Below are 14550 nucleotides of genomic sequence, written 5' to 3'. Positions count from 1 at the left end.
TTCTCATCCACATGAGGAAGAAACACCAAAAAAGCCAACTTCCAAAAGCTAGAAAGCAAATAATTATGAAACACTTCTACTGTTCTTGGTGATTTTTAAGTCTCCTTCAGTACGGGGGAGCAAAAACGGACTGAACATGTTTTTTTGAATGCCTGACATACACAATATAAAATAAGGCATGTTAACACAGGTTCAGCAGAATGGATTACTGTAAACATAGATTATACAATATACTGCAAGCAAATTATACAAATATATATTATATATATTAATAACTTTAAAATCCAGAACCCCTTTTGCACTAGACTAGATGAGGAGAGAGGCTAAAAGGAGCAATAGGGAGCTATTTACTGTTTCTGTGCAATACGTTTGGCCCAAGCTTTTGAGACTTAAAGTGAGCTTAATGGTTTTTGTGATAATCACAAGACAAAGCCCCCAGTGCCTCAGACCTACTGAGGGAGGTTAAGTGCAGACTAAGGGAACTGAGGCCTGCAATAGCGTACCACCAAAACCCACTGCAACCCGTTGAAGATTCATCCTGGTGAAATTCAAAAGCACAGAACTGAAATAAGGATATTCAGGGTTTGATCCTATTTAGAACTGATTTTGCAAAACAGGTACCAGTGCTAGAAGAGGTGAATGATCCCAGGTTTTACTCACAAGAAACACAGTAAATTGAAAGCTGGTTTCATAAAGACAACATTTTCGGCTTCTGTTGACTCTGTAATCTGACTTTTCTTCTCCTAAATAAACAAGCAAACACAGAAAACCAGAAACATAACTCCTTTCCAGTTGGACACAAACAGCTTTTTGCTTCTTCTCAGCTCACTTATGGAGGGGGTGGGAAAACCTCTTTGAAGTCAAATTTAATTGAATCCAAAATAAAACACTTTGTTTTAAAATACCTAAAAAAAAATAGAATAAAGAATTAGGACCACAAAGTTACCAGAAAGAGACAGAGGTTTTACAAGTGGTGAACAGTTTCACATTTCTAAAATTTTTATTGCTTTTGGCTTACATACATGCCTAGAAATTAACTTAAACTCAGAATGGTGACTGCCTTAGAAGTGCAGGCTTTTTTCCAAATAAATGACTCACTAAAAAATGTCATTCATGATTCCCAATTAAAAAAACCCCACAACAGTTTTTCTAAAGCACTGAATAATTAATTTTAATGTGATGATGTGAAGACATTTGTTACAGTTGTTCTTATAAACCCCGTATTGTGCTAGAGAGATCATCACATATATGTATTTCTGTATGTTTCCTTGCCTCGTGTCCTGAATTCCATATGTTCACATGATCTCTTAAGCCACAGTTAAATAACTGAATTTTTCAAAAGAATTAGTTAGTCTTTGTTTAATGGCTGTTAGCTCTCAGCAGTCTCTGTGCCTCTGATGGGACACAGGAACAGCAGTACCACAGCATTACCAGAGAAGGAAGTAATTTCTGACATACTCTGATCTTCAGTCTTGCACCTACAATAAAACCTTGTCTAGTCTCATCATCTCGCCAGCCTCCACATCAGACCAGAGGCTGGTTAGGTAACTATGGAGGAACAAAATGGGAAGTTGTTCTCACGTGTCTACTGGCAAAAACAAGTCTAAATTGCACAGAAAAACTAAGCGGTGGTTTGTCTTCTACCAAGTTAATAGTCTACCCCATAAGCTTTCCAAGTGCAAAATCTCCATCCACTTAATAAGGAGCTGCACAGAGATGCTGCAAAGCAAGCTCCTTATTATCACCTTGCTGTACGATTCGGAATCTCTGTAAATACTGGAGTATGTGCAAACATGACATCCAGCTGTGTGCATCAGAGGGCTGCCTGCAGAACGATCTTAATACATTTTGGTCACTTATATCACTCCAACAGCGCAAAGAGAGTTAACCTCTAAGGTGACCAGCTGTTAAACTTTACAAGGTTTTCTAGGTTAGAACCCAGGACATGAAACTATACCTGTGTACTTATGATGGAATTTAAAACCCAATTGAAAGCTAGCTCTGTCCAAAGCTTCTGCACACTGATTCACTCCACTAAGCAGGCAGGCAAAACGCTCCCTGTCCTGTGAAGTTTCCAAAAGGCTTTCAAAGCACAGTTCCAGTACAGTCTGCCTGTCAGTAACACTTGAGTTTACAAACAGATCAGCAACCATAAACACCAGTTTAACTCTCAAGTATAAAGGTGCCAGACCTACAAGTTTAATCCTGCCAGAGTACAAACAGTGAGGGAAAGACAAACTCTTCCTTCAAAGATTTATTGATTTCAGGGATCTGATTTTAGCGTGGCCTGCATTTGATGCCAACATTTAGAGAACAGTTAAGTAAAGCCCTCCCCCCATGATGTGAGGCAGAGCTACCCAGAGTGCCAATCACATTGCAAATACTTATGAATCATGGTAAACACATACAGTAGTATTTTAATACAGAATATAAAGCCACAGCAATATATTGAACATTGCAGGAAAACCAGGCTTGCTTTCTATAGAACACAGGATTCCAGGAAATTCTAGTAAAAAAAAGTTGCCCCATAAGTTAAATTACACCAGTAAAGTAGAGAGTGAAAATGTGCAAGTGATAACTAATCCTTATCAGATGAGTCAGAGAAACACTGATGGGCAGACACAGATAACCAAAGAACAGGGAATATGACATTTTTATGGATGATTGTTGTCAATCATTCTCTTTGTTGATAGTGATGCGTAATGCTAGTAATAATTTAGGAGACTGAGCAAAATCTAGGATTCTTAACATCTTCAAAGATCAAGACTTAATGTTACTGCAAGAAAAAGTGACAGACATTATTATGTAAAACTCTTTAAATGCTTAAGCTAACTGAAATTCAGTTAAGCTTGTATTTCATTATGTACAAAATGACAAGGACTATACTGAATTCAAAAACATTTCATATTTCAACAAGCTTGAATAAGACTTGCACATGTATTTCATCAGCTGGTACAAAAACAAAAAGAATCATTACATCAAGTAACCATAATTTGTTCTCAATAGCAATTTCCATACATTGCTGTGCCCATTTATTGCCCATCTGTCAGAAACAAAAGCAAGCTGAACAAACTAAACCCGTGCACCAACACAAGTCATAACTGTTAGACATATGGAATAATATGGAACAATATTTTAAAATATACATTACACGAACAATATGAAAGATATTAGAAGCTGTATGAGCCACACTGGATTGCATGGTCCATCCTTTATATAGAACAGATACTTAACAATGCTGGGCATCGTACACCATATATTTATACAATGCCTAATGTTGTTATAAAAGCAGGTTTAAATAATAAACCTGCTGCGAGCTCAAGTACCTGCAAATGTAAAACTGACTAAACTATAACGAAAAGAACATGCTTTTCATTAAAAGTTACACGATTGTCTCCTCTCTCTACAGGTAGTCATAATACAATACAAGCAATGGCAAGTTTTACTTCAAAAATCACTGAGCGTGTTATCTTGATGAAGTGGAACTGCTTTGAATAGCAAAGCCACAGCCTAGTAAAACCCAGACTTAAGTCTAAAGCTGCAGTAATTAACCCACTTCAGCTCCTAACATTCAGCCCCTGAGGAATCAGAATTTAATTCTCAATGAACAAAAGTTGCCAGGGATAATTCTACAGACCTTAAGGATTTGTCCGTAAGGATTCTGCAGGCAGAACCAGGACCACGTTATAGCACAGACACGACCGCACCAGATTTTAGCTTGGTAGGTGAATGGGCACTACCACATCCAGCCCATTGAGCACCAAGGCACTGCAGCTACTGGCACCTGTACCAGACAATTCTGAAACACACTGGGGTACACCTACATTATTCACCCCCACAGGTTACATAAAGTCCAATTATACAAAAAGTCTGATTACAAACATCCTACAAAAGCAGTTTTTTTAAAAAATAAGATTCATAATAAAACAATAAATAAATAGCAATGAGGAGAACTCAAAGTATGTAACACTATTTTTTAGAGTCACCTGTAGTGACACACTGTGAAAGGCAAATATATATTATATATAACAAATAAAAGTTAAAAAGTTTTAATAGGCAAAAGAACTCCCAAATTTATCTGAATTTCCAGAACCACTGGCAGCCTTTCCTGTCCTGAGAAAGTTTTGTTTTTCTGTACAAGCTACTAACGGGTGTTGAGAGAGCAATATAAAGTATATACTGATGATGTCAGGTACTCAACATTATAGAAACAGCTGTCACCATTTAACACTTAGATTTCAAACCTGAAAATTAATTGCCAGCGCAGGAAGTCCATTCTCACTCATTATCTCTCCCCAAGCCAAGAGCCCCCAAAGAAATCCTCCTTACATCTTAGAGTTTTTTAGCTGATACAAGAACTGGACAGAGTTAACTTGCATTTTTTCAGCCTCTCACCACATACTTCATGTATAACTTTGCTGCTCAAATCAGGTGGCAGAACGAGCTACCTCTTGTGAATTCTGGGACAGTGACATGAACAAGAACAGTAGTAAAAGCTACATATGAAGGAATTTACCATGTGGAAACTGGCAGAAATCACAAAAAACAAAGACACCAACACTAGATGAACAATTTTTTCCCCTCCACTCTTCTCTTGCTTGGCAGCTTTCTTTTAAAAGAGAAGTGTGAAAGCTGTTTGGTTTTTTTCCCCCCGATAAAAGATCAACCTGTAGGAAGAAATTAATGACATCTGGAAGAACTTTCCATTTGCCACTAGAACCTATTTTAAAAATTCCTAATTTAAAAAATCAGCCATATAACTGCACATGAACTCCTCCTTATGCATTTCATAATCTGAGTAGAACAAGACTTCTTGTTAATCTGTCAATATTTTAAATTTCAAAATACTTGTTTTTAAAGAGTGCTAATTACTGGACAGCCATATATTGATGACAGGGAGAAGAGATTCCTGAAAGTAATCTGCATTAGATTAACAACTCAAACATAGCAGGCACAGAGTTTAATAGAACGCAAAATAAAGCCAAATACACTTTGTGAGATTTCTGTAACAGTCTGAGTCCCCTCTTTCCAATTTCATTCCTTGGTGATGTTTAACTAGTTAGATAATGAAGTTAAAACAGTAACATTTTGAACATACTGTATAGCACTCTGCAAGCCTCAAATCGCTAGGATTTGACACTGATACCAACACATTACTATAGCACTTGACAGTGTATTTGAGAAACGCGCTCTTTAATAGATGCCAATAGCCAGCTAACGTCCTTGAAACTATACTTTGCAGTATACACGTAGTTTTGTCACGAACATTAGCTCCTATTGATAGTGTGAATGTAGCAGTTAACTATCTTCTTTACCGGTGCAAAACACTTGACTATCAGAACAGCCTTTCAGTTTTGCTGGCTTGTATTTAAGCAACCAAGGTAGTCTCCTCCACCGAGGCGATACCGGCCACGCTAGCTATCAAACCCACTCCGGTGCCGGTCCTTCGCTCTGGTCTGAGCGGGATTCAGCGTATGCCCTGTGCCACTTGCGAGACACGATTACGGGCAATTGAAGAAACAGCAGCTTTTAAACGAGAACAAGGAAGCAAGCACCACTTTCACCCCAGCCCCCACAGCTCCTCAGCCCAGACACGCACCTCGCCCCACAACCACTCCCCAGGGAAGGAGACCGAGCCGAACCAGGCCCCGGCCACCCCCAACAACGCCACAGGAGCTGCGGCCTCCCTGAGGGGACGAGCCACGAAGCCTCCTGGCTCTGCCCTGACCCCACTGCCCGCCCAGCAGCTGAAGGAAAGACACCACCGCCCCCAAAACTCTGCCTAAACAGACACCAGGGCGGGCGGCGGCTTTATCCCCGCCATTTCCCCTCCCCGGGGGCGGGGCTGGCGCTGACATGGCGGAGCCCGGGGAGTAACTCGCCCCCGGGTCACGTGGTGCCCTCGCCTCGCCGCGCGCGCCCCCCCCCCCCCCCCCCCCCCGCTTCCCCCCCCCCCCACTCCTGTGGGTGGCGCGGGGCCGGGAGGCCTGTACGATCCCAGGGTGCTGTGCGCGGCGTGGGCTCCGCCATCCCGCTAGGAGAGACGGTCTGTGCCGGGGCCCTGCCAGCGAGACGCCGCACCGAACGAGCGACCGAGGAAGAGGGGAGAGCGCGAGCGCGAGCCCCCCACCGCCAAACGGCCATGTCCGCGCGCAGCCCCTGAGCGGGACCGAGCTGCCCCTCCTCCCCCTCCCCTCCTTCCCTCCCCCGCGCGGGCGCCCGCCCGCAGCAGCCGCCGCCGCCAACATGGAGGCCGTGAACGCCTTCAACCAGGAGGTGGGAGCCGGGGAGTGGGGGGGGGGGGGAGGGGAAGGGAGCGCGGGTCGGGGGGCCGCGGCGGGGCAAGGGGGCTCACGGTGGCCGCCATCGCTCCCCCCCAACCCGCGCTCGGCTTCCGGCTCTGGGCCGCGCGGGCCCGGTGCGGCGCCGCCAGAGGCCTGCTCTGGGGAGGGCCCGGGCAGCGCTTGGCCTGGCTCGGCCCGGGGCCTCCCGCCGGCCCGAGGGGCGAGGAGGGGGGCGGAGATCGGGTCTTTTGAGTAAAATGGACGCAAGCGGGGTCAGGCCCACCGCGGCAGTTGCAACGGCCCGGAACGTTCCCCGAGCGACGGCGCAGGCCGGGTTCCCGCACGGGCCGGGGCGGGGGGGCGCTGAGGGGATCTTCGGGGCCCTCTCTCTGCCCCCCGTGCCCCCCCAGTTTCCTCCTCGCCCCACTGGAGAGCGTCCGAGCCGGGATCCCAGTTCCAAGGCGTTCCCACTGCGTGTGTGTTGTTAAGGAGGGGGAAGCCGCGTTTCAGGGCGCGAGGCACTTTTTATTTCCTCGCAGTGGTTTGGCGAGAGACCTGCCATGTGAACAGGCGGCAGATAGGATAGGCTAGAGGTTGAACAGAGAGGGAAGACTGCGAGGGGGCTTATCTCTGTATGGAAGTGACGCCTGGATATGGGACTAAGGGATCGACCCCGACACTAGGGATGTGGGAGGTAGGTTGGAAAGCGTAAGGCGTTCAGTCTCCTTTCATGGTACACAGAAGGTCCCTGTCGTCTTCTTATGATTTTTTTTTTTCGGATTCCTTAGTCAGCTAATACGAATTGGAGACAAAATGGACCGTGATTATTTTTTGCATAATATATAACAAAATACTCTGCCCTTTACTTTATAAAAAGTTTTTGACACATGACTTAAAATGATTCTTAGATTAGATGACGCTCTCGCCTCAGTTTGACGATTTGGCTTTTGCACATCCTGTATGGACTGTAGAACACCCATATTCTCGTTGCAGATGATCAGTTACCCAGAACCTATTCCAGAATGTTTAATATGTTTTGAAGGTTAGGTTGCTGTGCATGTTTGCTGAACAGAAACAGGAAAAATGGCAGACTAATCTCATGTGATGAAGTCATGCTGTGTAAAGTTCACTCTCTGCAACTGCTTGTCATACACACATGCAACTGAATATCTACTCATCCTTAACAAAATTATAGAAGTACAAAGTGAAAAGTAGATAGCTTATGCCTGCTGTTAACAGTTTTATTTTTATTTATTTGCCCATGTTACGGGTACATTCTGCTGTTTTGAACCAGTGGTACGGAACAGTACAAAGCAACCTTCCCAAATACGCTAAAATAGAATGGCATGCATGCGGCATTTTCAATTTTCCTGTAAACGGAGAACAGAAATATTCTTACCTGCCTAAATATAAACAGAAGTTCTAGCAGATGATCGCTTTCACTTTATTCATTTCAACATGTTGCTACCTGATAAAGCTTAATTGTACAGACAGTGCTTAGTGTTTCTCAAACAATAAGAAACACTTCTTTTGCTGATCTGGTGGTGAAAGAATGTGTGACTTTAGAGTGAAAGCAGTGTTTCTTGTTATTCTGTGACTAATCTCCGTTTTAGAAATAGGTATGTTTTATTTCATATGTCTTCCTCTCAGATGTAGTAGAAGCGTGATGCTTTTGTTTGATACAGTCAGAAATAATGAGTGAAATTCTGATGGCTGGCCACTGGCAGTTACAGGGTAGAAAACTATACTTGCTAAAATCCCGGTTCTGCAATCATTTGTACGTATGACTATTTCCATAGGATTACTTATGTGTAAAGCTAGCGTGTTAATAAATTCAGGTTTTGTGTAATTGCTGTCCTGTTCTCAGAAGGCGTGTTTATGATATTAGCTAAGAACATAAAGTCCAGTTCTTTAACTGTTTTCTTAACTTTTCAGCACGTGTTGCCTGAAGCTGTGCATGCAAAACAATACGTACTAAAATAAAGTGTGAAACATCTCAAACTTTTTTGAGGAGGGTAAGATTTACAGTCAGATATTGTTCCATTTCTGGGCTTTCTCAATGGAAGCAGAGAAAGCAAAAGAGCTGTTTTACAAAAGATCTCAACGTTATTCACAGAACGATGGGAATAGCACAGGCTAGTGTGTGTGTGAGGACTCATTTTGTCTGTAAGACTGTCTTATAATGCGGATGCTTTGTGAGGACTACAGAGGTACCAGTCTCTGTTCGCTGAACAGTTAATTATTTTATTGGGAGTGGAATAGCTTCAACAGCGAAGATTGGGGTATTTACAGAATACCCTGTAGGTCAAGAATTCCTGAACTTGCTGGCTGTACAATACTTTTATAGACAGAGAATTGCAGTTTTATAATGGCAATTTTAACTGCAGCAGCCATGAGTTTTGTGCTGGACTTCCCATGTGTGCTAGAGGTGATGCACTTCCGCATTTACCATCTCTTCTTCTGTGGAGGTGGCAGCTGTCAGCTCTTTGCCAGTCTACATGAAGGAGGAGATGCCACTTATTACTTCAGGTGATATGATTATTTGGGATTTTTTGGTGTGAGTTTGGTGATTAGAGCAATTTCTTGAATGGTGGGAGGTCCAAGTTCAAATCATGGCTGTAAATTAGGCATCCTCTAAGTTGGTATCCTATTCTCAGACAAAAGAGCTTAGGGAGGAAGAGAAGAGCACCAGCAACACTTCTATTTATGCAATTTGAACCGTTTTGTTTTGGCTGAAGCTGTTCACCCATTCCAGTAGAAACTATTAGTAGTTTTGGCTGACTTAGGTTCCACTTGTACTCGGAAGTTCGTTTTCTGTGTTTGGGTTATAGGCTTCTGACGGTATTTATGATTATGTTGCAGTGAAGTAACAAGTTTTTGCCTGTCAGCTAATTGTGATAGTTAATTGTGATACGCATGTGATCTTAACTGCCCATCTGAATTGTGAAGTAAAACTTAAATACAGGGGTTTGAGCTAGCACGTTGCACTTAGCAATTGTGGCTAGCTAGGAAAGAACACTTAAAGTCAATTAGTTTGGCTCTGGCAATGGGTGGTAATTTACATGTGTTGCGTAATTTGATCATGTTTGATTGTGTTGCCCATTCCCTTAGTCCTGTTCTTTGTATCTATATTTTGAATGGAAATTTACTAGTAAATGCGCCTCTTAAAAATTCTCATTTTTCTACAGGAGCAAGCATGTTTTTTGTATTGAACAAACATGTTAGCTGCTTTATTTTTATCCAGCTGTACTCTGAGCAGGTATTACCAACTGAATAGGTGGGATTTGACAGTTATGTAGTATAGTATATTTTCCCTGAGGAAATTAGTTCAAACTGTATCCTGGAAGAGTAAGTTAGAATCCATGTACTGTTAGGTGTATATGTTGTGTTAAATTAATAGTACAGTGTAAGTAAATCACAAAAGGTAACTTGATAATGGTGCAAAACTTTGTTATATTTTTAAGAAAACAAGTAAACATTTTCTTAAAACAATTGCACAAACCACCACCAAAACCACGCATCTGCCATGGTTTATAAAGGTTTTAATCCTTGTCATGTTGTAATTCAGGGGTATGTGCTTCCGTCTCTTTAATCTGAAAAACTTGAGGGATAGTTTAGTCTCTATAAAAGTTAGAAATAGAGATTTCTTCACAGTCTTGCTGCTGGAAGTAGAATAAAGTAAAGTTTCCTATTTTGTAATCTTATATTTGTATTGAGTAACGCAGCATATTCACTTAATCGTGTGTCTCAGGTTGGTAATAGTTAATCTGTACCACTGAAACAATTGATACCTCACTTAAGTGTGTCTAGATCACAAAGAGGATAGATATTTTGTGCGCTCTTTCTTTAAAGTTACAGCTGCAGCTTTCTTCTTTACTGTTTATCCATATTCAGTGAACTGGACAGTTGTATTTTTGATCTAGTATAGCTATCTTATGCTAATGCTAAGACTTCATTTTGCATGTTCTATTACAATCTGTTGCTCCCTGTTCTTCCCCTCCCCAGGTCCTATAAATAGAGGTTAGCAGGATATCCTTCACAGTGGTTCTTTAGCAGCTACTGGAACTCATGAACCCCAGTTAGATTCCCTCTGTTGTATGGCAAAGCAGCAAGGACACAACTACCAATATCTGTGGTTGGAGGAAAGATTAATACCTCTTGTGCATTTTGGCACCCTTTGTCTCTTTAAGAACACAGTGAAAGCTGCTACCTGTTGCAGCTGACTAAAATGATTCCCATATTCCAGTAGGTGCAATAGGCTGTATTTTTAAGTCAGTGCTGCCTCCCACATGTCCTGGGAGAGAGCTTAAGCAGCAGTTCAAATGCCATTTGGGTGGGGTGGAGGGAGAGAAAGATAGGAGAGTGCTGCTAGAGTTTTAGTGTGAATTTAGTCCCTTTTTTAAACTGCGAGACCCAGACTGAAATTATTGCAGAAGTAGCGTGCAGCTCTTCTGGGATGGAAGTTGCTTTGTTGCTTTTATGACTGCATCACAGTAACTGAAGGGTCATAATTGTTTTCATCCTGAAAGAGCTGTATCTCTTACTTCTGGACTGAACTGTTTCCAGGAATATTGAAAAGCTGTGGCATTCTAGTAGAGATTCTCGGTAAGAGAAGAAATGAGATGAATGGCTTTTCAGGAGACATGCTGGACTTACCAGCACAGCGCTGATCCTGAGAGGCAGCTAAGTTTCAAAAACGTGTGTAAAAACCAAAATTCTATTCTGTGTACTTGTATGATGTCATTTTCATATGCGTGTCTTTTGTAAAGATGTTTCTCCCCAGTGATTCAGAATTTGTGAATGGTCTTTCTAGGCCACAGAAATAGCTTAGCTGATAAAGTATTATTTAGCTTCATTGCCTGGGGTTCATATCTGGTCAAATTTAAATCTCACTTTATTTTTCAAAGAATGTAGCCTGACAGCCATGAATTTTATGGTGGTCTCTTACCTTAGCAGCACCTAATACTTGGTATGCTTCACAGCTGATGGTCAAGGATTTAAAACTTACATTGATCCTGTGAGACATAGCTTAGCGGCAGAAGTTTAGTAGACATCATTATCCTTCTCCTTTTCTTAGTAGCTCAAGGAAGAGTGGGGACCTGAAGAGGAAAGGAACCGAGGAGTTTCCTAGGGGAAGGAAAATGTATGCGGCTAACAGATTTTTTTGGACCTGTGTGTATTTCTTACAACATCTGACCTTGTAAAGATCTGATTGTGCATTAATAGTAATGGTGTTTTGTTAACAAAATAGTATAGTATCTGTGCTTGTTAGTCACATCCTCCATAATATTTTTTTTTCTGTAGGCATATGAGCAAATAACTACAATTATACATCTATAAGTGACTTGTAGTGTGGCTGCATTGGGTGGTTTCTAAATGCCTAAATAAAATACAAATTAAGAAAAATAATAATGAAGGTACAGAGTGCTGACTGTGTCATATCTGTGTATGGAGCCTGCTTAGAGACATATTCTTGGACACAAAAGACTTGATGAAATTGTTGAGGGCGTGTTAGATTGCTGTGTGAAAACTGGAGAAGGGAAGATTGAATGAGAGTATTGTAACAATGACCTGAGTGCTTGATATCCACTAATCACTGAACACTGTGTTTCTTTCAGTACATCATGCTTCTATCTGTGCTTCTTTTCTGTGGGTTTTATTTAGTAAGTTTATAAAACAGAGCTGTACCTCTTTATTTGTAAATAAAGAAACCTTTTTATGGCAAAGAAACTTCAGCAAGAGAGCAAAGCCAGGGAAGTCAGTTCAAGTCTTAAGGTATTTTTATCTTCCTACTATGTTATCTCATGCTTAAAACAAATAAATAGACTTAAGATCATACATCAAGCTTGAGACACCCCAAAGGATATAGACACCCCAAAGCCTGATCTTTTTCGTTCTGTGCCAATGGGATGTTGTACTGGATGACACTGTCTCACTTCTTTGCTGGTGGTTTCGTGTCTGGAAAGTGTATAAGCTGCCTTTTTTCTCTGACCATGTGTCTTACGTTTTTCCCTTGGCACCTCTGTTCCTTCTCTACTGGCATGTACACATCACTGTCTGGTTTTGCTTTTCTTGTAATGACTTCAGTAACGAAGTGAAGCTGATAATATTCCTACATTTCAACCTGCTGTTGTTCTGAAGACATGCTGTGCCCAGACATACTGTCTTTTTAGGATTCTAAGGTAAGGCTGTGCGCAAATTTGAAAATAGTGATTCTCCCCTTTGCTTCAAAACCACATAGTTCTCAAGTTTTTGTGTAAAATAGATCCTCAATGGCATTGACTGTAGAACGGCAGAAATAAATAACTTGCTACTTGACAGGCTGAAAATTAAAGGCCATCATCCTATTCCTTCTCCCATTACCCACCCCTCCTACTACTCCTCACACAGGGCTCATGAACTGGAGCAGGTTCTACAGTTTGAGTTGGAAGGCTGCCTTAGTTCACTCCTGTCACGTGTTTTCTATAGTACTTCTGTACTTTACATTTAATTTTAATTTGGGGGTGGTTACTAGTTTGCTCTTTAAATAGCAGGCAGTATGGTTAGTCTCCCTCTTGCTATCTGCTGTGGTTTAATGAATGGCTCATCTTTGTTATTTAATTGCATTTATTAGCCTGAAAATGTGCAGGTGATTTTTTTGCCTTTGAGGTTCCTGGCTTTATGGATACTTTATCCTGTATTTCTGTACTGTTGTGAAAAGTGTGGATACATATGCTTGAATCAATATTTTGTATTGTGGATTGAGTTTAGTAGGCTCTTTAATACCTCCACTTTTTTGTAGAACATGGGTTGATATGGAGCAACAAAGAAATGATTCCTTTTAAAAACACAGTGCTTTTAAAAACGTGCAGCTGCAGTGCACATACTTTCAAATATAGGGAGGGAGGTTCCAGAAATGTTTGGAAATTCTTAAATTGAAATTGTATCCTAAGCTAGAGCTTCTGTAAAACAAAGTGTGGGTTTTCTCATGCTACTTTCAACAGGTGAGACTATTATAACTGAAATAGGAAAGTTTTTCTTATGACCTTTACCTTAATGATTTTGATCACATTTTGTGGCTAAGCCTTTCTACTAGTTTTTCTACCTTGTTTTTTCCTTGTGTATGAAAGAATTCACACAGAAAGCAGGAGACAATTCTTAAACTATGGAAATTATCAAAACTGACTAAAGATATGTCTTGAATAGTCCTTGGATTAATTAGTTCTTACATAAAAGTAAAGTTTCAATTAATTTCTTTTTGGTTGCGGTCTCTTGCCCTATGGTACCTCCCCATCCTAGTGAACAGGATACCATGGGTGGTTTTCATTGCCAAATTAATTTACCGGGGGCAGTGGCCAGTAGAAATAGAGGCAGAGATAAACTTCCACTTTTTTCTTTAGCCAGTGGTGTCACTATGGGGAAGGAAGGTAGGGAACATCTAGGAGCTGTTTTTTTTTTTCTCCAAACATCCAGTTAGGTTGGTAAAAGCAGCAAGTCATTTCTAGCAGGTCAAGCTTTACAGCGCAGAGCATTCCAGGGACAGGCTCCTGTTGTGAGGCAGTACATTGGAAACATTTTTAAGCTGCAAATTATTGTTGCCTTTGTTATATCCATCACATTTTTTTCTTTTTTCTTTTTTTCTTTTTTCTTTTTTTCTTTTTTCTTTTTTTTTTTTTTTTTTTTCTTTTTTTTTTTTTTCTTTTTTTTTTTCTTTTTTCTTTTTTCTTTTTTCTTTTTTTCTTTTTTCTTTTTTCTTTTTTTCTTTTTCCTTTTTTCTTTTTTCTTTTTTCTTTTTTTTTCTTTTTTTTCTTTTTTCTTTTTTTTTCTTCTTTTTTTTCAAATGTAAGTTTTTGTGTCTAGGTTGTTTCTTGAGCTAATCATGATGCCTTTTGAGCAATTACATGTATTATTGGAAGGACGGTCCTCTGAAAATAGGGGGTTTTGTGATATATTGTTTTGGGAAATGCGTATGAAAGAAGATCGAAGTCTAATCGAACATATGTAAATGTAAAGTACATGGGCGTCTTACTGAACAGTTTCCCCTTCTAACAGTGAAAATCCACAAGGAACTGGTAAGGTTGTTAAATTTTAGATTTACCCGTCTTTAAAACACGGCTTTGACACATGTAACTATGATACTGAAAATTAACTAAAAATCAGTTTTAAAATAGTCATTTGGTATTCTAAAATCCTATGAAAATTTAAAAAGGCAACAGTTTTGATGCGCTATTCCAAGAGACAGTGATGGGGGTGTGTGTGAAGAGAGGGCAGAATACACATATATATA

General features: G+C 40.7%; 1 protein-coding gene across 5 annotated transcripts in view; it reads left to right on the top strand.

The window, feature by feature from the left end:
• The first annotated feature begins 5961 nt into the window (after positions 1-5961).
• Positions 5962-14550, top strand: part of SCAF4 (SR-related CTD associated factor 4) — a 48162-nt gene continuing 39573 nt past the window's right edge. For all 5 annotated transcript variants that reach the window (XM_054813037.1, XM_054813018.1, XM_054813028.1 and 2 more), the window contains exon 1: positions 5962-6276. In XM_054813037.1, coding sequence (XP_054669012.1) covers positions 6247-6276 — 30 coding nt within the window. In that variant the 5' untranslated portion in view covers positions 5962-6246. The remainder of the gene's footprint in view (positions 6277-14550) is intronic.

The sequence above is a fragment of the Grus americana genome, chromosome 1, assembly GCF_028858705.1.
Source record: "Grus americana isolate bGruAme1 chromosome 1, bGruAme1.mat, whole genome shotgun sequence".
In the NCBI taxonomy this organism is placed as follows: Eukaryota; Metazoa; Chordata; class Aves; order Gruiformes; family Gruidae; genus Grus; species Grus americana.
Note: the sequence above shows the minus strand (reverse complement) of the source record. Positions and strands in the feature narration are given on the sequence as shown.